The following is a 21428-nucleotide window of genomic DNA, read 5'->3' as shown; positions in this document are numbered from 1 at the left end:
TGCCATCTGCTTCTCTGGGTTTTTTTTCCCTAGATGATGCAAGTGAGGGAAACAGTGAAATGACTTGCCTAGGGTCACTCAGCTAATAAGTGTCTGAGGATGGAATTGAACTCAGGAAAAGGCATCTTTTGGATTCCAGGTCCAGCCCTCTATCCACTGCAACCCAGCCACCCTTTCATACTATACTTAAGAAGGCTGGCATGACCAGAATGTGAGGAGAGAAGTAAAATTCACTCCAACTCATTAAATATGTATTAAACACCTACACTGGCTAAACATTCAGGATATGAAAAAAAGACGAAAGACAGCTCCTGCCCTCAAGGAGCTTACAATCTAATGGGGGAGACAACCTGGAAGCAAATATATGAAGAGCAAGCCCTATACAGGATGAATAGGAATAATGCACAGAGGGAAAACACTGGCATGAAGAAGGCTTCCTAAAGAAGGAGCTCTTTGAGCTAGGACTTAAAAAGTGGACAAACCTGGAGATGGATAGGAACCACCTGGGAAGGGCATTCCAAGTCAAACAGGTTTCTGTTCTTTGAGGTCAGAAGGAGCCCCTGGGCTTCATCCAACAGGAGAGGGACAATCTCAGACCTGAGCTTTGGGAAAATCCCATTGGAGCTGCAGGGAGGATGGGAGAGATGTCCTTTGGATACTGACTTTGATGTTAGGGGAATAGTCCATGTGGGAGTGCAGAGACCCAGCTTGGGTGGGTTTGGCATCACCTGAATGTGTAGGCAAGTGAGGAGTCCTGGATGGCATTGTGTTTATGAGCCAGGTGACTTCAAGGAAGGGCAGTAATAAGAAAGTTAGGAAGAGGGAAGGGTTGGGGGAAAAAGAGAAGAGTTCCATTTTGACCATGTTGAATTTGGGAGTGGGAGAAGAGTTAGTGGGAAAAGAGGACTGGGGCTGAGGAGAGAGGAGAGGGTGGAATCCTGCAGAGAGATGCCAAAAGAGAAGAGGGCCCAGACCACAAGCCCTGGGAAACACAGGCATCCCTGGATGCTGATGGCCACCTTCTACTCAATATCCCTCTTCCCTTGGCTTCTGGAATGATGCTCTTAAGCTGTCCTTTCAGTTCCTCCTCACCCTGACATTCTTATTGGCCCCCTTTTCTCTGTGGGTTCTCCCTTGGCTATCCCACTCAATCCGTTCCTGATTACCTGCTGCTCTGACCTCCCCCAGGGCTTTCACCTCCACTGCCAGGACCAGCCCTTCTTCACCCATCTCCTCCCTCCTATCGGTTCCTAGTTTCTGCAGCAACCTTCACCACAATTTTCTCCACCTTCCCCCCCTCCCGTGTATTCTTCTCATCTCTCTCCATTCTACTTTTAAGATCTTCAAGACCTAATATAGTCTCTCTCCCAGACCTTCTGTCTAATTAGACTGCCTCTCTGACCCTTGATAACGATTGGGTAAGAGAGGACCCATACCATTTCTGCCCATTTATCCTTGGTTAGTCCATTATGGCTCCAGGACCCAACTGCCTTTACCTCCATTTGCAGGTTCAGAGAAGAGTCAGGGCATGCTTGCCTTGGCCATCAGTCCCAATCGACGCTACCTGGCCATATCAGAGGTTGTGCAGGACAAACCCACCATCACCATTTATGAGCTGTCTTCAGTTCCTTGCAGGAAGCGAAAAGTCCTCAACAACTTTGAATTTGCCGTTCGGAAATTCATTAACTTGGCCTTCTCTCCAGACTCCAAGTATCTTGTGGCCCAGACAGGAATTCCTGAATCCAACCTAGTGTACTGGATGTGGGAAAAGCAGAAAGTGATGGCAATTGTTAGAACTGATGCACAGAGCAACCCGATCTACCAGGTATCCTCTGCTCTAGTGTGGGCTGTGCTACATCTGTGGGCGTCGTGGATGACTGGATGGGGGGGGTGCACATGTATACTGTCCAGACCAGCGGCATCCACACCACTGCTAGCAAAGCTGTACAGCAGATGTGTGCGCTCCTGTCTTCCAGAGGCTGGTAAATCCATAGGGAAGGTACAACTCTAGGGCTGCAGGGGAGGAAAGATGGTGCAGGATCATGGAATGGTACACATCCATGGAGCTCCCTTACAAGGAGTGGCCCCCCAGAGAAGGTAGGAGGGCTTGCCTAGAATTCCACAGTCAAAAAGTAGCAGAACTGGGACCTCCTTCCCTGACCCTTCTGTGCCTTACTCACTTCTCTTTGTAAAGGACAGGCAAAGAGGGACAGAGTAAGCTGGCCCAGGAGGTCTCCATCAGTCAGGATGCTTCCTAGGAACCAACTCTAATGAGGATGTTCCCTCTTCTGAAGCTTTCCTCACACCCTCTCAACTGGTCCTCACAGTGACCAGGCTCATCCCCCTCTGATACAGGAGTGAACTCCCCTCTGATACAAGAGCTTCTCAGATTTCCCAGGGTCCTATGGAAGACATCAGGATTCAAACTCTGGTCGGGCTTGTTCCATCTCTAGACCTCTATCCATCATAGCTTGCTACCTTTTAAAACCAAGAATGATGTGAGGATGTTGGTGAGTCTGTAATGCCAACACCTGTTTCCCTAATGTGGCCCACATGTGAGGTTGGGGAAGAGCTGGTCACCTCTCCTTGGGCTACAGGAAGGAAGCTCATGGTCAAATAGGCCAAAGATCCTCTCTCCTGCAGGCCAGCTTGGCCTGAAGACCACCAGGAAGGAGAGAGAGAGTGTGGTACTATGGAGAGGCTCAGAAGACTCAGGTTCCAATTCTGTCTCTGACACCTGCCAGCTTATTTTCTTTTCTGTAAAATGGGGATGAGGAAAACTCTTCCAGTCATCAGGAGACTTGAGTTGTGGCTAGAAAGGGCTTTGCCATCTAACCAGCATTCCTGTGGTTTCCAGCTCTGCTTACACTGCCAAGCCTTCTGTCACCTCTACACTGTCCCCTCTGGGGCCAAACCGAGCAGAGGGTGGAATCCTGCAGAGAGAGGGCCCAGACCACAAGCCCTGGGAAACACAGGCATCCCTGGATGTTGATGGCCACCTTCTACTCAATATCCCTCTTCCCTTGGCTTCTGGAATGATGCTCTTAAGCTGTCCTTTCAGTTCCTCCTCACCCTGACATTCTTATTGGCCCCCTTTTCTCTGTGGGTTCTCCCTTGGCTATCCCACTCAATCCATTCCTGATTACCTGCTGCTCTGACCTCCCCCAGGGCTTTCACCTCCACTGCCAGGACCAGCCCTTCTTCACCCATCTATCGGTTCCTAGTTTCTGCAGCAACCTTCACCACAATTTTCTCCACCTTCCCCCCCTCCCGTGTATTCTTCTCATCTCTCTCCATTCTACTTTTAAGATCTTCAAGACCTAATATAGTCTCTCTCCCAGACCTTCTGTCTAATTAGACTGCCTCTCTGACCCTTGATAACGATTGGGTAAGAGAGGACCCATACCATTTCTGCCCATTTATCCTTGGTTAGTCCATTATGGCTCCAGGACCCAACTGCCTTTACCTCCATTTGCAGGTTCAGAGAAGAGTCAGGGCATGCTTGCCTTGGCCATCAGTCCCAATCGACGCTACCTGGCCATATCAGAGGTTGTGCAGGACAAAACCCACCATCACCATTTATGAGCTGTCTTCAGTTCCTTGCAGGAAGCGAAAAGTCCTCAACAACTTTGAATTTGCCGTTCGGAAATTCATTAACTTGGCCTTCTCTCCAGACTCCAAGTATCTTGTGGCCCAGACAGGAATTCCTGAATCCAACCTAGTGTACTGGATGTGGGAAAAGCAGAAAGTGATGGCAATTGTTAGAACTGATGCACAGAGCAACCCGATCTACCAGGTATCCTCTGCTCTAGTGTGGGCTGTGCTACATCTGTGGGCGTCGTGGATGACTGGAGGAATGGGGGGGTGCACATGTATACTGTCCAGACCAGCGGCATCCACACCACTGCTAGCAAAGCTGTACAGCAGATGTGTGCGCTCCTGTCTTCCAGAGGCTGGTAAATCCATAGGGAAGGTACAACTCTAGGGCTGCAGGGGAGGAAAGATGGTGCAGGATCATGGAATGGTACACATCCATGGAGCTCCCTTACAAGGAGTGGCCCCCCAGAGAAGGTAGGAGGGCTTGCCTAGAATTCCACAGTCAAAAAGTAGCAGAACTGGGACCTCCTTCCCTGACCCTTCTGTGCCTTACTCACTTCTCTTTGTAAAGGACAGGCAAAGAGGGACAGAGTAAGCTGGCCCAGGAGGTCTCCATCAGTCAGGATGCTTCCTAGGAACCAACTCTAATGAGGATGTTCCCTCTTCTGAAGCTTTCCTCACACCCTCTCAACTGGTCCTCACAGTGACCAGGCTCATCCCCCTCTGATACAGGAGTGAACTCCCCTCTGATACAAGAGCTTCTCAGATTTCCCAGGGTCCTATGGAAGACATCAGGATTCAAACTCTGGTCGGGCTTGTTCCATCTCTAGACCTCTATCCATCACAGCTTGCTACCTTTTAAAACCAAGAATGATGTGAGGATGTTGGTGAGTCTGTAATGCCAACACCTGTTTCCCTAATGTGGCCCACATGTGAGGTTGGGGAAGAGCTGGTCACCTCTCCTTGGGCTACAGGAAGGAAGCTCATGGTCAAATAGGCCAAAGATCCTCTCTCCTGCAGGCCAGCTTGGCCTGAAGACCACCAGGAAGGAGAGAGAGAGAGAGTGTGGTACTATGGAGAGGCTCAGAAGACTCAGGTTCCAATTCTGTCTCTGACACCTGCCAGCTTATTTTCTTTTCTGTAAAATGGGGATGAGGAAAACTCTTCCAGTCATCAGGAGACTTGAGTTGTGGCTAGAAAGGGCTTTGCCATCTAACCAGCATTCCTGTGGTTTCCAGCTCTGCTTACACTGCCAAGCCTTCTGTCACCTCTACACTGTCCCCTCTGGGGCCAAACCGAGCAAGTAAGCTGGGACTTAAAGCTTGTCACAGCCAGGAAATGACCCAAACAAAGCTCATATTTGAGGTTCCTAAAGGGATGAGCTGGGTCTGTCCTCAAGTCACAGAGGTGGCAACAGGACACCTCCTGAGAGGGCAGCCCCTTCCAGCCCAGCCCCAGGCCCAAGGCCCTGGCAGCCAGCCAGTCTCTGGCTTCTCCACAGAAAGGACCCAGTGCCCCTGTCTGCCTCCTCAACACCAGCATCCACACCAGGCATTAGGCATTGATATAACTCCAGGTGGCTTAGCCAGGCCCTACTTTAGAGTCCATCCTTTGCCACCCAGCTGGGGGCTCCTGGGAAGATACTGGTTCCCAGGAAACCTTCACCTGTGATTCACTGTGTAGGAGGCTTCAAAGGCTCCATCCCCTGCAGACTGGAGCCTCCTCTGGAAGGCATTTAAAGCCTTCACCATGGGGCAGGCTTAGTCCCCCTGACCCACATGCACAACCTGGCCTCATCAACCAGAATGGCTGCCTTACTTCTCCCCAACTGTAATGTGTCCCCTTGGATTCATGTTGCCCTTTCCCCTACCTCTTGGCATCCCCAAGTGAGGCCTTTCCTGCCTTCCAAACACTACCCTCCTTGGGTACAGAGCTAGCTGTTACTTTTCTCTGAGCATGCAGCCCTTCCCTCAGGGTAACATAAACCCTTGAGGCAGGAATTGCCTCATTTTTGCCTTTACCACCCCCAATATCCTGCACAGTGTCTGGCACAGAGTGGACCCTTGTTCTACTTAGTGCTTGCTGACTTAGGAATGGTCAGGCGCTTGGGCATCCTCTAATGGGGAAGAATGGGAGCCCTTCACTAGGGAGAAGAAGAGGGTGTTAGGGTAGGGAACTCTGGATCTTTTGGTCAGGACAATAGAATACCCCACAATCTGCTTAAATCTTTGGCCCCATTCCTCCTCCCAGACATTGAAGGGAGGGTTTCACTGCATTTTTTACCTAAAAATAGAGACCATTGATTATAACCTCTGTCTTCATTAACCTGCACCCTCATCCTCTCTACATCATTCCCAGTATTCTATCTCCTCAGTGGTGGCCCAACCAAGGTTAACCCTGTATCTGCCTGTGCCCTTGGTTTCGTCACTCTTTTCTAATCTAGCAGAGCCTGTTCCCCCCCCCCATTTTTTTTAATTTTAAATTTAATTTTAAAAAAAAAGTTTTGAGTTCCAAATTCTATGCTTCTCTCCACTTCCTCCTCCCTTAGACAGTAAGCAATCATCCCCTGTGCTATGTAAAACATTTCCCTATTAGTCATTTTGTATTTGAAGATTTGAATAAAAGAAAATGAAAAATAACCTGCTTCATGCTCTATTTGGTTTCTATCCATTCTTTCTCGGGAGACAGATAGTGTGCTTCATCATAATCCTTTGAGAACAGCCAAGTCATTCACAATGCTTCATCTTCCAATATTGCTATCACTTTGTACAGTGCTCTCCCAGTTCTGCTCACTTTACTCTGCATCAGTTCATCAAAGTCTTCCCAGGTTTTTCTGAGACCCTCTTGCTCTTCATTTCTTATAGAATGATAGTATTCCATTATAGTTATGTACCTCAGTTTATTTGGCCATTGCCCAGTTGATGGACATCCCTTTGATTTCCAATTCTTCCAATTCCAAAAAGCTGCTGGAAATACTTTTGTACAAATCAGTCCTTTTCCCTTTTTTTTTTTTTTTTGGATGTCTTTGGGATTCAGACTTCTTCCCCTCTGCAGATTTGACATTCTCCTGGCATGTCTCTCCTGAAAGTCTCTCTGAACCCAGGAGTCTAGGAAATGCACAGCCTAATTGGTGTAGCCCCCATCTTGTTAAAGCAGATACAGGAGCATTGACAATATAATTTGTAGCTAATAGTTAAGCCATCAGTCTCATAGGACCCATCTGTAAGTGGAAACGTAGAACCCAGGACTTCTTATAGGACCCAGGACCCAGGATCCAGCTTACAAAAATCAGGGTTAGAAAAGGGATTTGATGGTCTCATGAAGGCCAGTCCTTTTCTACATAGTAAGAATAATTCCAGAATTGGAGAGTGAGAACGGAGTTCAGGGGACTCAGATCCAACCTCTGCCCAAAAAGGAATGCCTATTGTACCATGAAGGACAAATGATGCCTCTGCTTGCATTTGCACCCCGCCCCCCCCAATCACTGCTAGAATCTATTGAGGACCTTTGGCTACTGCTAGTTGTGACCAGCTCTGCACAATGGGGTCAGCCAGTGACCAGCCCTGGCACCCTGGGACTGGGACTGCCAAGGATACCTCCCACTGCAATCCTTATCATAGGGCTTAGATGTTGAACAAGCAATGACATGGTCAAGCCAACACTTGCTGATTCCCCATTCCCTTTCCTGGGGGCTTATTACCATCCATATTTGGAATTTGACTAAGATTGACAGTCAAACCCCTTACCTCCTCTTAGATATGCCCTATTTTACACAGTGGACACCAGCTATTGGGGTCAGCCAACCTCAGGTGCCTTTGACTCCACTAAGGGGTCAGCCAGAGCAGAAAGTCCATCCAAGCTGGCCTCCCTGACACCTGTCAGTCAGGCTGGGTGGGTCTTCCCAACTTCTTGAAGTTGACCCAGGTTGCTGCCCTAGAAGCAGTGAGAAGTCCTTGGTCACAAGGGGGAGCAGCTCAGCTTGGCTGCAGCACGGGCTATTGGCAAAAAGAAGACCTTGTCTCTTAGATGATGTGAGAATGTTGGCTTAATTTTTTTCCCCCTTTTGCAGGTGAGCTTCAATCCCCAAGATAACACGCAGATTTGTGCTATTGGCAATGGAATCTTTAAACTTTACCGTTATGCTGAGGGAGCATTGAAACAAACCAACTTTCAGCGGGGAGAGCCTCAGAATTACCTGTCCCATGCCTGGATCACTGAAGAACGGATTATTGTGGGGACTGATATGGGCAAGCTCATTTTGTTTGAATCTGGAGATTTGCGGTGGGAAACGAACATCGTATGCAAGGAGAGCTACAATGAAACCAAGAAAGTGGAAGTGGTCCAGGAGTCAGAGAGGTAACAAGACCCCTCCGGTGGACCCCTCTGGAAGGACAGAGAAAGGCCTCATGAAAGTGATCTGGGAGGGAACTTGAGATTCCAAGAGGCAGGATAAGGAGTGGAGGGCATTCCAACATTGGCATAGCTTTGGCAGAGACCCTGAGGCTGGAGATGGAGCCCCAAGGGCTGGGACTGAGAGTGAGGAAGGAGAGAGGCTTTACCCTGAAGAGAGGTAATCAGGAGTCTTCTAAAAAGTATTTAGAGCTCACACCATCATTTGGAGTCATGGATTCCTTAGGTGACTAGTTCTTGTGCTGAGTAGGATTTCCTCTAACCTTGCCCTCTCCTTATCCTGCTGGGGAAGGTGATGTCTGCTCCCTCAGACTGGATCCTTCAGACCCAAAATCCCACAGTGCCATATGGTGCCAGGCCCAGGCAGCAGCCCCCTGTGCCATGTGTGTGTATGTGTGTGTGTGTCCCATTAGCCTTGGTTAACCCCTTTTCCATCTCCCTGAACCTCCCCTGGGGGTGTGAAAAAGTGTGCAGGAGGATGTGTACAGCCAGCCAGTCTGGCCTCCAGCCCTTGCCTGTAGGATATCCAGCCCTTGACTAGCCTTATGGGCACCAGCAGCACAGTGAGCCTGTCTATGGATTCAGAGAATAGGCCCATTCCCTGGGGTGGGTTGCCTAATGTGTTTAATTCAAAGTTATCTGACCCTTGTAGGGGTTCCCAAGTTTTTCTAATATCAGAGGATTGTGGGGAGCCGTACCTGAACTCAGAGGCACATTTATGAAGTGCCCTCTGTCCTGGGCACTGAAATCACAATGACAAAAACAGTCTTCCCTCAGCAAGCTTGTATTCTCAGATATCTAGTTTAGGGCCAGGTCAGTGATTAGTGAAGGGCTGAGCACCCTCTAGATGGAAGCTCCTCTACCTGTGGAACATCCTGGCCCTTACTAGGGAGTTAGAGAGACTTTCTGGTGGCTCTGAGAAGTGGTCGCCCAACCGCAGTGTGTCAGACGTCTTTCTAGTGCCTCTAAGGGTCAGCTCCCTGCCCACTTCAGCAAGCAACCTCTGACTCAGTACCTATCCTCCAATGAAAATGGAGGCTGGAGAGAGAGTTAACCACTGTGGAGCAAAGGGAAAGTTTTAAGTGGGGGGGGGGGTACCCTGGGAAACTTTGGAGAAAACCAAGGATTCTGAAGATGATGGGTACAGGGAAAAGTTGGCATTAGTGCAGTGATTTTAGGGGTTGAGGGAGAGCTGTCTGTCAGGAAGGCCCAGAATCGGGCCTTCATCAGCATGCCTTTCTCAAAAGGATTCCTCTGCTAGAAGACACCCCCCCCCCCCGCATGGGGAGCCTCCTCCCCAGGTAGTCTGCTTCTCTCTGTGACAGTACCAGTTATTAGAAAATTCTGAGTCAAAAATCAGAAAATAAAATGAATTTCCTTAAAAAGGATTAAATGGCTAATAGTAATGGTACCTACAGGTTTGCCCAGTGCCCACCATGTCACTGGACCTGCTCCAAGTTCCTGCTAGACAGATGGAGAAACTGAGGCTCAGAGAGGGCAGGCAATTGGCCAAAGGGTTCCTGGCCACAGTGTCTAAGGGGAGTCCATTTTTTCCCCTTGGATTGAAAAAGAATCTCTTCATTCTGTGGCACCCCATCCCTGTGGATACTGGTCTAACCAATGAGCAGCTGACCATGTTTTGTTTTTGGCATCCTTCTGACTTCAGAATTACAGGATGTAAGAGCTAGAAGGGCCCTGAGGTCCAGATCCTCAAACAGGACAGTCAGTCTCTATTTGTTCATGTTTCCTATGATAGGCCAGGTGCCATTTAAGTGTGGAGGAACAAAGGCATTCTGCATTGCTAGAGCTCACCCACACTAATGAGGGCGACAACAGGGGTTCCATCAGATAAATAGGAAATAACTAATTAATTGAAGGAAGACATTAGCATGAAGAGCAGTCAAGAAAGGCTTCCTGGTGAAAGCAATGGGATTTTAACAAGGACTTGAAGGAAGAAAGGTGGCAGAAATGAAGTAGGAGAGAAACCAAGGGCAAGGGAAGAGCCAGTGACCATGACTAGGCTGGGGATGGTCTGTCTTGTGTGAGGACAAGAAGACCAGTATCACTAGATCAAAGAGGATGTGGCTGGGGTGGAGGAAGGAAGACCAGAAAGGCAAGAGGGGGATCAACTGGGAAGAATTCTGAGTGCAAAAAAGGAGATTTTGTATTTGATCCTGGAGCTAATAAAGAATAGTGGGGAGAGAGGGAGATAAAGGGGTGAGGCAATAAGGGAAGGAGAGAAGGAGGTGTGAGAGATATTAGAAAGTAAAATTGGCAAGACCTGGCAACAGATTGGATATCGGGGAGTAGGGATGAGGCATCAAGGATGTCACCTAGGTTGTGAACTTGGATGACTAGGAGGGTGTTGTGACACTAATAGGGAAGTTAAAGGGGGGAAATTTGGGAGGGAAATGCGTGGTTTTGGATAGGCTGAATTTAAGATTGCTCTAGCACCTCCAGTTTGAGATAAGTCATTAGAAACAAGAAACTGGAGAGAAAGGAGCCCTGGATAAGTAGTTTGAATATTCTTAGTATAGAGATGGTGATTGAGATTCTGGGAGCTGAGGAGATCCAAGAAGAGGAACACCACTCTGAGCAGAGTTGACCTGAATGAAGATAGCAAGTCAGATCATAGACCTACCCTAAAAAGTTTTCAGTCAGATTCAGAAAGCACAAAACACATTTCTGTAAGGAGTCTGCACTTCTTCATCACAGAGCATGTAAATGCCAAGGGAAAATCAAATACAGATTTGTCAGATCCCAGATGTTCTGTGTTTGGAGAACTCTCTTCTCCCAAACCTATAGGAATGGGCTCAGCTCCCAGGGCTCTGACAGGGCTTCCACCAGGGCTGCCATCAGGACTGCCATCAGGACTGCCTGTCCGAGGCTGGGAGTGTAGTGGGGAATGCCTTCTGTCCAGGTTCCATGCCTTCCCCTGTTTTGTTAGCATTATCTTCTTGCTCTTCTACTAGTGGGTGAAAACAAACAGCTTCTTCACCTTGCCACACTAATCCAGCTCTCTCTCCAGCCCTAGCCTGTTCCCACAACAGTGGCATGTCACCCCACTGCTTCCCCCTCCCATCCCATCCTCTCACTTAAGACAAGAAACTCAAATTCTTCTGATTTTCCTACAAGAGATCAAGAGGGCTTCGGATGATGCCAGAGGGATCCCTTGCCTCTCTTTTATTCTAAATATCCTCATACCTCATGTCCCTGGAGGTATCAGTGTTTGGTCTGGGTCACTGGTACTTCAGGACTTGGGTTTCTAAAACTCCATCTCCAGCAGGCTTAATCCTGGGGAGGACAGATGGTAGACCTTCAAATGAGTTTGCTTGTCCATTGGCCACTGGGCTCCTTCCTCCTTACCACCAGTAGCCTCAGCCCCATTGAGGCTCTTCATGTGGATTCATGTCTTCTGGTGTTTTCCTTTTGCAGCCTCATTGAATTCCCAACCCCAAGCTCTCCTGACATGTCCAGTGAGCAACTCTTTGTGGAAAAGACTGAGAACCAGAATTTGATGCCCCGGGTATCTGCCATTGCTGCCTACTCAAAGGGCTTTGTGTGTGCTGCAGGGCTGGGCAGGGTCCTGCTCTATGAGAAGATAGAGGATAAGGATGCCTATCGGGAGAGTCGGGAGATCCGGGTAAGGAATGGCCCCTATCTTTGTCCTCTGAGGGAGGACAATAAGGGAAGGAGAGAAGGAGGTGTGAGAGAGATATTAGAAAGTAAAATTGGCAAGACCTGGCAATAGATTGGATATTGGGGAGTAGGGATGAGGCATCAAGGATGGCACCTAGGTTGTGAACTTGGATGACTAGGAGGGTGTTGTGACACTAATAGGGAAGTTAAAGGGGGAAAATTTGGGAGGGAAATGCGTGGTTTTAGACAGGCTGAATTTAAGATGTCTCTAGCACCTCCAGATAAGGGAGAAGAATGAACCCCAGGACTTAAACTGGGAGTTAGAGCCAGTGTCTTCAAGGGGCTCCCCCCAGGACACTGTGACCTCAAAGTTGTCCTGGCCTCTTGAAGGCCACACCTGGAAGGTTCTACCAAGCAGGGCCCCAAAGAAGAGGATATGCCTAGTACCTGTGGGCCCAGAGGACAAATCTCTAGTAAGCATTTATTCACTGCCTACTGTATGCTAGGTTCTAGGGGCAATTTCTGCCTTCAAAGAGCTTTCCCTCTACTGGGAGGTAAAAGTCACCTAAAAACTAAAAATAAAACAGATAGCAAATGGAAAGAACAAGAGGAGCCATTGTAGGGCAACCCTTGCTGAAGGCTGAGCTCAAGTCCATCTGAGGAGCTTGGTCTGAAGGCAGGGGGTTTGGAGAAATGACAGGGTGGTAGGGAACAGGTGTGGTCTAGAGGAACAACCCAGGGAAGGAGAAGGCCATGCCAGAGCTGAGCTGGGACAGCTCCATCCACTCCCCTACCTTGCCCTGGTCAGTGAAGGTGGACAGTCCTTTCAAAGAAGCCATTCCAAACATCCTCATCTCCCTCCAGCTTCTCCACCAAGAACCTCCTCATTCCACTGAAAGCACCTCTCCAGAGGTACCAGATCTGACAGCCTCTCCTGGATCTTCTACCTTGGACACTGTGGATCCCCCTCAACTCCCAGGCACTTCCTCTTCTCTGTTAGTTTCTGTGATCCTGTCCCCTCCTGGATCTTCCTTACTTGCTGTGGATCTCATCAGCTACTCTGGGTTCCATCGGCCTGCCAGACTTTGATGCCGCTAGTCTCCCTGTCCTTCACAGTGTTCCCTTCTCTGGCATCCTGTACACTGCTTGTCCTGGATTTCCTCCTACCTGCCTGACCACTTGCTCCTTCATCCCAGTCACTCTCTCTCAACCTCATAGCTTCTGTACCTTAATTATCTCATCTATGTGGATGACTTCCAGACCCATCTGTCCAACTCTGGTCTCTGTTCTGATCACAACAGTCAGTTAGACAGTTAATACTGAATACTGCATAGACAACTCAAACTCTGTATGTTCAAAACAGAATTCATCTTTCTCATTTGTTTTGATATTTTAATATCTTTTAAAAATATTTTTATTTTTAAGTCTGTAATCTTCACACAAAACAGAAATTTCCATTACTCTGATATAGTCAACTTAATCTTGTGGATACCATGGATGTCCTGGCTTCTCTGGACTTTCTTGCCTTCAGTTCCCTTTTCTGATTTTTTTTTTAAAAAAGGTTCCTCAAGGGATGACTAGGTGGTGCAGTGGATAGAGCACCGGCCCTGGAGTCAGGAGTACCTGAGTTCAAATCCAGCCTCAGACACTTAATAATTACCTAGCTGTGTGGCCTTGGGCAAGCCACTTAACCCCATTGCCTAGCAAAAGACTAAAAAAACAAAACAAAATAAAAAGGTTCCTCGAGATTATTTTTCAATCAAAGTATTCTGGGGGAAATAGTGGAGTATATCAGAAAATTCCAAGCTCTCCATATTTCCTCCACCAAAAAAAGTCAAAAAAACACCTCAAGGCAAAAGTAGAGTGGCAAAAACAAACAAAAGTTGCAGCAGAACAGTGTGCCTTCTGGGATGGCCCGAGAAGATCCAGTGTGTCTTCTGGGACAGCTGGAGACAATCTAGCGTGCCTTCTGGGACAACCAGAGATCAAGCTTCTGCTCAGGCTGAGTGAAGTACAAACTCTAGACTGGTTCCTGAAACAGCTAGAGGGGAACTCCAGGAGCAGCTAGGTTGGGGATAGCCTCTACCTCAGCCACAGGAAGTTTCACCTCTAGGATAGGGTGGGGAGTTGGGTCTCTGGGGAAGAGAGAGAACTTCTGCTGATAAGGTTCTCCAGCTCCAGCTGTGTAGGTGAGATGAGGTCCTGGGCAGGAGGGGACTAGTGTACTTCTGGTGAGGGCAGAGACAGTGGCATTGGATGCTGCTGGCTGTCAACACATAAAGGAGAACCGAGTTCTTGGTCTTGATCCCAGGTCAGAGAGGAGGGCTAAAAGGTTATAGCCCCTGGAGGGTTCTCAGGGAGAAGATCGTTTCCAGGACTCTGTGATGAGGAGTCCCACCTGTGACTTGGAGGGGGAATGGAGTGCAGAGGTTGGGCCCAGGACAAAGCCTCTGAGACCAGAGGCACCATCCCCCCCGCACAGGATTAGAGGGAACTAGGACAATAAGTTGCCTAAAACAATTTTTAAATGATCTGGGAAACTGAATTCAGGAATCCTCTCAGCAGGATTGAGGAGTTAGCCTGAGTGTGCTGCCGCAGAGCATTACTTCCCCAGTTGCAAGCTGATCAGTATTCTGGTGTGTCCCAGAAATAAAATTAAGACCAGTGTGAGTGAAGCAGAGAAGTGGTAGTGGTTCCCAGGAACCCACACTTAATACAGCAGTGAGAACAAGCTTTTTACTGCTACTTCTGCCCTGATCCTCCCAGCAGAGTCAGGATTGGTTCAGACTCCTCTGGGTCACAGCTCTTCCTATACTCCCCATTCCATATCTTCCTTGATATGTTCCCCCTACCTGGTCATACAACACATGTTATGTTAATGACCTATCATCACATGGGGTGTGTCAGTTCATTAAGCACGCGCAGAAGTAAGAACAGTGTGACTGGAGCATGTCCTCTTGTTCAGGATGTTCTACCTATCCCAACCTATAGCTCAGGATATGGATGTCTGTCTGCTTAGCACATCATTCTTCAAGGTAAGTTGCTTCCCTTTTTAGGCACTGCTTTCAGACTTGCTTAACACAGAAATATGACAAGATTTGTGTCAGCAGAAATGCTTAACATGGTGATTTCTCACAAATGAGCAGGCAAAGGAGAAAGAACCCAACCATAGACAATTATTTGGGGAATAGAGAAGACCGGGTTCATCTTCAGAGGAAGATGCCAAAGCAAAAAAGCTTCTCCTACCCCAAAAGGTAACCTCAAATGACTACCTACTCAAAAAGAATTCATAGAGGAACTCAAAAAATCACTTTAAAAATCAAATAAGAGCCCCGGCTCTGTCCCCACCCCAGCACTGCTGGCACCATGCTGCCCTTATCCTTATTTTTTTTTTAGGTTTTTCCAAGGCAAACAGGGTTAAGTAGCTTGCCCAAGGCCACACAGCTAGGTAATTAAGTGTCTGAGACAGGATTTGAACTCAGGTCCTCCTGACTCCAAGGCCGGTGCTTTATCCACTGCGCCACCTAGCTGCCCCTGCCCTTATCCTTATTGAAGACTGCTCAGAATCACCCCATGTTGGTAGAACTACAAAGTAGTGAAACCTATGACAGGCACCTTGTGAGCTGTGATAACTGAATGAACATCAATTTGAGAGAGGTCATCTGTACATCCAGGGATGGTAATAAGTTCTGGCGCATGCCTGAGTGTTACATCCAAGGCAGCACCATTAAATACTTGCAGATTCCTGATGAGATTATTGACATGGTAAAAGAAGAGGTGGCATCCAAGGGCAGAGGTTGGGATGGCATGCAATAACAGAAGTAGCAGAAGGGGCGCAGTGCAGGTGGAGCTAGCTGAGGTGTGTTTGGAGGTCTAGGTCAAGGCAGGATTCTTGGCAGCAGAAGAGGACAGCAGGATAAAAAGCCAGGCTGGCAGGCTGGGAAGCAGTGAAGGGTGGCTCTAGCCAGGCCTTGCAAGAGACTTTGATGGGAAGACCCTCTTGCTGCTGCCTTGTATTTGACCTTGTGAATTGGTGACCTCTAATTTTCAGTTAGTAAATATGTTTTAAAAAAAAAGAAGTTGGGGCTAGACAGGTGTGAGGAAGAATCCTATGAATCATGTCTTTTGTAATCATTTGAAATTCTCTTCTTTAGGTAAAATTAGAGTTAGTCATTACCTCACTTGTTTTAGCTGCCATTCTAGAGGCAGAAACCTTAGGGATTTTCAGTTTTCTGATAGCGTTGGTTTCTGGGGACTGGATTCCTAGGAAAAGTTCAGTGCTATTTCATCTGAAAAATTCTAAATCATTTTTCTAAGTGTAGGCGAACATGGTCTTTGTTCCTTTTTTAAGGGTATTTCAGGCATTTCCAGAGTGGTTTTCTTGTGCTGCCATCTATTTTGTGATGTTTGCTGTAAGATTTGGTCATTTCTGACAACATGGCAGGTTTTTTCCTTCAGTTACATGCCCTGAAACTGTCAAGGAGGTGTCTCCTTTAAGTCTGTTCCCCAACCTTACTACTACTGCTGCTGCTGCTGCTGCTGCTGCTGCTGCTGCTGCTGCTGCTGCTTTTTTTTTAAACTAAAAATAGAGGTTAGAACTTGTTTCAGAGGATAATCATTGGAGTTGTTTTCCTGTTTTTCCTCCCAGCATTTGTTTTGGGGAAACCACTTTAGTTTGTGTGACTGATATAAAAATAATACAACCATAAGTTGAAATTAATAATTCTTTTCTACATGCTCAACAGATGAGCATGTGATCTCTTCATTCCTAAACTGCCATGGAACATATTTCTACCCTCACTACTCGGGAAACCCCATTCCCTAGAAAGATGGTAACTTTGAGTTTTGAAGTGAGAAATGCACTGCACATCTTCTTTGTGGCACCAGAGCTATGCCCATAACAAACCCCCTATCTTCTGGTTCTTTGACACATGTGTCCCTTTAGTATACAGAAACACTTGTTATTTCCCAGAAACTTTTAAGCTTCAAAATTCTGGGGGTAAAAATATTTTTGTCTTTCTGTTTCAATGGTTTTAAATTCTAAAAACAAAAATCAAATAAGAGAGATTGAGGAAAAACTAAAAATGAAAATAAGAACAATCCAAGAAAACCAAGTTAAACCAACTGAAAAAAAGGAGATATGCTGAATTTTAAGGATGAAAATGACTCTGAAAATTAGAATTGAGCAAGGGGAAGCCAGTGAAGTTTTAAGAGACAAAGAAATAAAAAAAAATATATATAAAGAGTGAAAGAGAAGGTGAAATACCTCACAAGAAAAATAACAAACAGGGTGACTAGGTGGCGCAGTGGATAAAGCACCAGCCCTGGAGTCAGGAGTACCTGGGTTCAAATACGGTCTCAGACATTTAATAATTACCTAGCTGTGTGGCCTTGGGCAAGCCACTTAACCCCATTTGCCTTGCAAAAACCTTAAAAAAAAAGACTATAAGGGGATACCCAGGGAAAATTCAGCCAGAGTTGAAAGTCTGTGGTACCTAAAAAACAAGACAGAGCATGTAAGGTAAAGGCAAGAGCCTTCAGGTGGAAAACAGGTTTTACCGTCCTTAGAAATAAAGGAAAGTTGGAACAAGCCTGCAATTCAGTGAACTGCCCTTTCCCACTTTGTTCCTAATGTATGACATTAGATTCCTCAAGAGTATTAAGAGTTGACTTTGACTCCATCTAAAGCCAACCTCCAGGACAATGTGGAATGGTTGAGTGACGAAGATTGGGTCTCTAGGAGAGGCTAGCCTTTTCCCTTCTGGCTGGAGTGGAGCTTCTGAGAGAGTCCAAGGGAAGAGGTTTTTTCCTCCCCTCAGCTAAGGGGTCCTTTCTATAACTGAAAGAGAGTCATAACATTCTGGATGAAAAGGGCTCAGTCTCACTCCAGCTGAATGAATGCATAGTACCTCCCAGCTCAGCCAGTAGTCAAATGTGGAAAAGTACCAAGTCTGTCCTTTGGAGCCAGAAGACCAAGAGAGATGCCGCCTCCTGTCTGTTGCAGCAGCAGATGCCTAGCATTAGAGCAGACCCTGACCATTAGCAGTGTAGCCTGCTTGTCAAGACAGTCAATGAGTGAGCTGCTCCACCCTTCCAGCCCCAGCACACCCTAGCAAGAACATCAGCTAAGTCGCTGCTCCAGAGGATGCATTGTGTCAGGACAGAGAGCCAGCCTTGCTTTACAGTGCAACAACTTGGGGAGGTATTTTGTGAAGACCCTCTGAAGAAAGAAAGGACACTGAGGCCCACAGTCACAGGGTTGCACAGTGCCATGGACTCATATCCCTACATGAGTGTCTTGCTTTCATTGTATTTTAGATTTGCACTTTGTAAATACTGCCCTTCCTGTGCTCCTTGAAGAAAATGCCTTTGTTAAATATCAGAATTTATCAATTGATGGTTAAGGCTTGCAAGCCAGCCTTTAAGAGGATAACCACCTACAGGGTAACCCCTAGATCCCCCAACTTCTAACAACCACCCCTGAGGACCTGCCCTGCCCACAGAGGCATGAAGGAACCATCAAATCCAAGGGGAAGCTACAAACTACAGTTCTGGTTGAGGTCAACGGGAGGAGAGCCATCAGAACAGGAAAACGTCTAAGGCCAGGGATTTCTAAGGATGGCCTGATAGCTGTCCTCAGGTATTTGAAGTTCTGGCATATGGAGGACCTGACTTAGCGTTAGAGGGCAAAAGCAAGGAACAGTGGAAGGAAGGTTCAAGGAGTCAAGGATTGATACTCTGAAGTTCCTCTAACACTGGGCACTGTCCCAGGAGAGTATTTGGCTACCTCCAGAGGTAGCAGGTCCCCCACTGCTGGAGATCTTCAAACACTGGCCAGGTGACCCTTTGCCGAGTATATTGTTGAAAAAAGAATTTTTCTTGAGGTGTGAGTTGAACTAAATGGCCACTGACGTTACTTCCAGTTCCGTGATTCTCTGAATTTTCATGATATATGGAGCAGAGGGAGGAGATAGACGAATAGAGCCTTCATTGTAATAGGAGTAACCAGGAATCCCAGGAGATTGAGAGTGATCCTGCCAGGACTGGGGCTATAATGGAGTCTCACCGTTAGGTGAGATGATTGACCTCATTAGCTCAAAGCAAAGGCATGAAGAGTAGTAACAAACCAGCCCAACTGCCCCCAAAATGGCATACTCTCCCACATAATACTCATGGCACCAGTAAGAAGAAGGGGTCTACTCCCAGAATCCATCAGAGAAGCACACCCTCCATCATTACAAGTGACCAAGGCAACCCATATTCCAGGAGCTCCAGCCCAAGAACCCTCTCTTTTCTCACTCTCCTGCTATCCCCAAGCTTTTAGGGTCCCCAGTGGGCAGGCTGCTCAGCTCTGGGACCTTCTTGGTCCTTGCTTCCACTGCAGAGATGGGGGACTAGGAATGTGACAGTGCTGAGTTTAGCTGAATGTCTCTCTCCCTTTTTTTTATTCTAGGGGGATATCTCTATAGGCAGGGGAGGGCTGAGTTGTATTTTTTCATTTGTTTTTCTGGAGGGCAGTCTGAGTTAAGTGACTTGCCTAGGCTCACACAACTACTGAAGTAGATTTGAACTTGAGTCCTCCAGACTCCAAGGTCAGCACTCTGTCCACCATGCCTCCTAGCCACCTCCAGGAATATGTTTTTTAAGTACAGATAACATAACAGCAAAAAAAAAAATCAATAAAAATGTAGAAGAAAAAAATGACCTCTTTAGAACATACCTGGCTTGTTTGCTTTTCATAACTGTCAGTCACTTTGATGAAATTCCCCCAAGGTCATTTTCAGAGTCTCCTAAAAGTGATTTGTCCAAGAATCTTTTCCAGGAAATGGGAAAGCTCCATCTCCTCATACCAGTGACATTTAGTCCTGCATCTTTTACAGAAGAAACTGAGATTTCTAGGGTGTCCTTAGCTCTCCCCAGCTCTGACTGGGTTGTATTGAAGCTCTTTGTTTGATCATGTAGAAGAAGCAAAGGATATAATTTATTGACACATAAGTTGTGAGAGCCTGGCAGATCACATGCCCTCACTCAGCCGAAATTTGGAGGAATCAGAATGTAATTCAGATGAAATGCATGTAAAGCACCTGCAGAATAGAAACCACTAGCACTAACGTGAAGTCTCCTCCTCCCTGGGTCTGGTCGGCCACACAGATTCCCTTGGACCCTCACAGCAATGACCCAAGCCAGTCGGACAAGCAGGAGATTCTCTGCATGTGCTTCAGCCCTTCAGAGGAGATGCTAATTGTCAGCACCAGCAAAAACCAACTCTACAGCATCACCATGTCCCTGACGGAGATCAGCAAGGTGAGTCAGTGACTCATCCCACTTCCACTGCTCTCTACAATGGGACCAACCTTGGCCTCAGTTTCCCTATCAGTAAAACAAAGGGGTTCAGATTAGACAACCTCAAAGGCCCTTCCAGCTCAGAACCCTACAGTCCGGAGTCTCTGAGAAAGGGAAGCATCTACCCCAGTTTCCCAGGTAATTCCCACACAGTCGAGTGTCCAAGACATTTCTAGTCATCCAGATGCCCCAATCGATAGGCACTTTGTAAGTACCTAGGGTATACCAGGTACTGGAATAAAAAGACAGGGAACTAAAAAAGGAGCCTACGCTGTTGGTGTGTGTGTGCCAAGATCCAAGGAGGAGTGGCTTCTCCTCACATGCTGCCCCAGGAGACTGTGGCTCCATTTCCTCTTTCTCAGCTTATTTCTTCCAGCTTCTGGGATGGTTGATGGGGAACCTGGGCAAGTGCCTCATCTGCAACTTCTTGTATGACTTTCCCAGGGGGAACCCACCCAGTTTGAGTTTCTCTTGTACCCGCTGCACTCTGCGGCCATCACAGGGCTGGCTGTCTGTATCCGCAAGCCCCTCATCGCTACATGTTCCCTGGATCGATCAGTGCGTGTCTGGAACTATGAAACCAAGTAAGAGAAGAAACCTAGAGAATGTGATGTTCTGTCCAGATCATTTGGGTTATTCCATTTCACCACGTGTCCAGAAGGCCAGCCCAGCCCCCATGGAGCCCTGCCTCTGGCACACTCTGGCTAGCTGGCCTTCACCTCCCCAGACCCCAGGGTTCCCCAGAGCACCTCTGGTGCTCACTAGGCCAGGTCCACAAATAAAGTCACAGCCCCAGAGATATAGAGCTTCTGGGAACTTCTGAGCATGGTGGGGTGGAGAAATCCTATAGCACCAGTACCAGGGAGCCACAAGTCTCGGGGGACCAAGGAGAGTGACAGAGTCCCTCCCCTGTCCCCAGTAACCTGGAGCTGTACAAGGAGTACCAGGAGGAGGCCTACACAGTCTCCCTCCACCCCTCAGGGCACTTCACCATGGTTGGCTTTGCTGACAAACTGCGCATCATGAATCTGCTCATTAATGACATCCGCGCATTCAAGGATTTCCCCATTCGAGGATGCCGAGAGGTAAGTCTGCCAGGAGATAGGAGGCAGGGCTGGGCATCCTGGAACCACTAGGGCTGTCCAGGGCCTTCCATGAGAGGGCTCCAGCCTCTGCTCAGGGCACTTCAGGTATGGGGAGCTCACTCTCTCCTAAGACCCAAGGCAGCCCTCTGCTTGCCAGCAGCATTCCCTTTCCATGACTGGCACAGCCTGCGCCAGACGGTTTAGGAGCTACTCCAAGTTAAATGATGAAGTCACTTCCCTTGTCCCCCATTGATCTTCATTCACTCCCATCTCCCCCACCCACTCCCCCTACCTCTCATTCCTGGATTTCCTCCCATGACTATGCCAGACACCAATGCTACCCCCTTCAAAGGA

The 21428-nt window shown here is 47.7% G+C and overlaps 1 protein-coding gene and 1 pseudogene across 1 annotated transcript in view; both read left to right on the top strand.

The window, feature by feature from the left end:
- Positions 1–21428, top strand: part of CFAP57 (cilia and flagella associated protein 57) — a 62223-nt gene that overhangs the window by 2270 nt on the left and 38525 nt on the right. Inside the window, exons 2-7 of the mRNA XM_074221658.1 lie at positions 1509–1825; positions 7667–7953; positions 11443–11650; positions 19798–19950; positions 20434–20573; positions 20909–21074. Coding sequence (XP_074077759.1) covers positions 1509–1825; positions 7667–7953; positions 11443–11650; positions 19798–19950; positions 20434–20573; positions 20909–21074 — 1271 coding nt within the window. The remainder of the gene's footprint in view (positions 1–1508; positions 1826–7666; positions 7954–11442; positions 11651–19797; positions 19951–20433; positions 20574–20908; positions 21075–21428) is intronic.
- LOC141510968 (U6 snRNA-associated Sm-like protein LSm4 pseudogene) lies at positions 15095–15662 on the top strand (annotated as a pseudogene).

The sequence above is a fragment of the Macrotis lagotis genome, chromosome 2 (assembly GCF_037893015.1).
Source record: "Macrotis lagotis isolate mMagLag1 chromosome 2, bilby.v1.9.chrom.fasta, whole genome shotgun sequence".
NCBI classification, from domain to species: Eukaryota; Metazoa; Chordata; class Mammalia; order Peramelemorphia; family Peramelidae; genus Macrotis; species Macrotis lagotis.
Note: the sequence above shows the minus strand (reverse complement) of the source record. Positions and strands in the feature narration are given on the sequence as shown.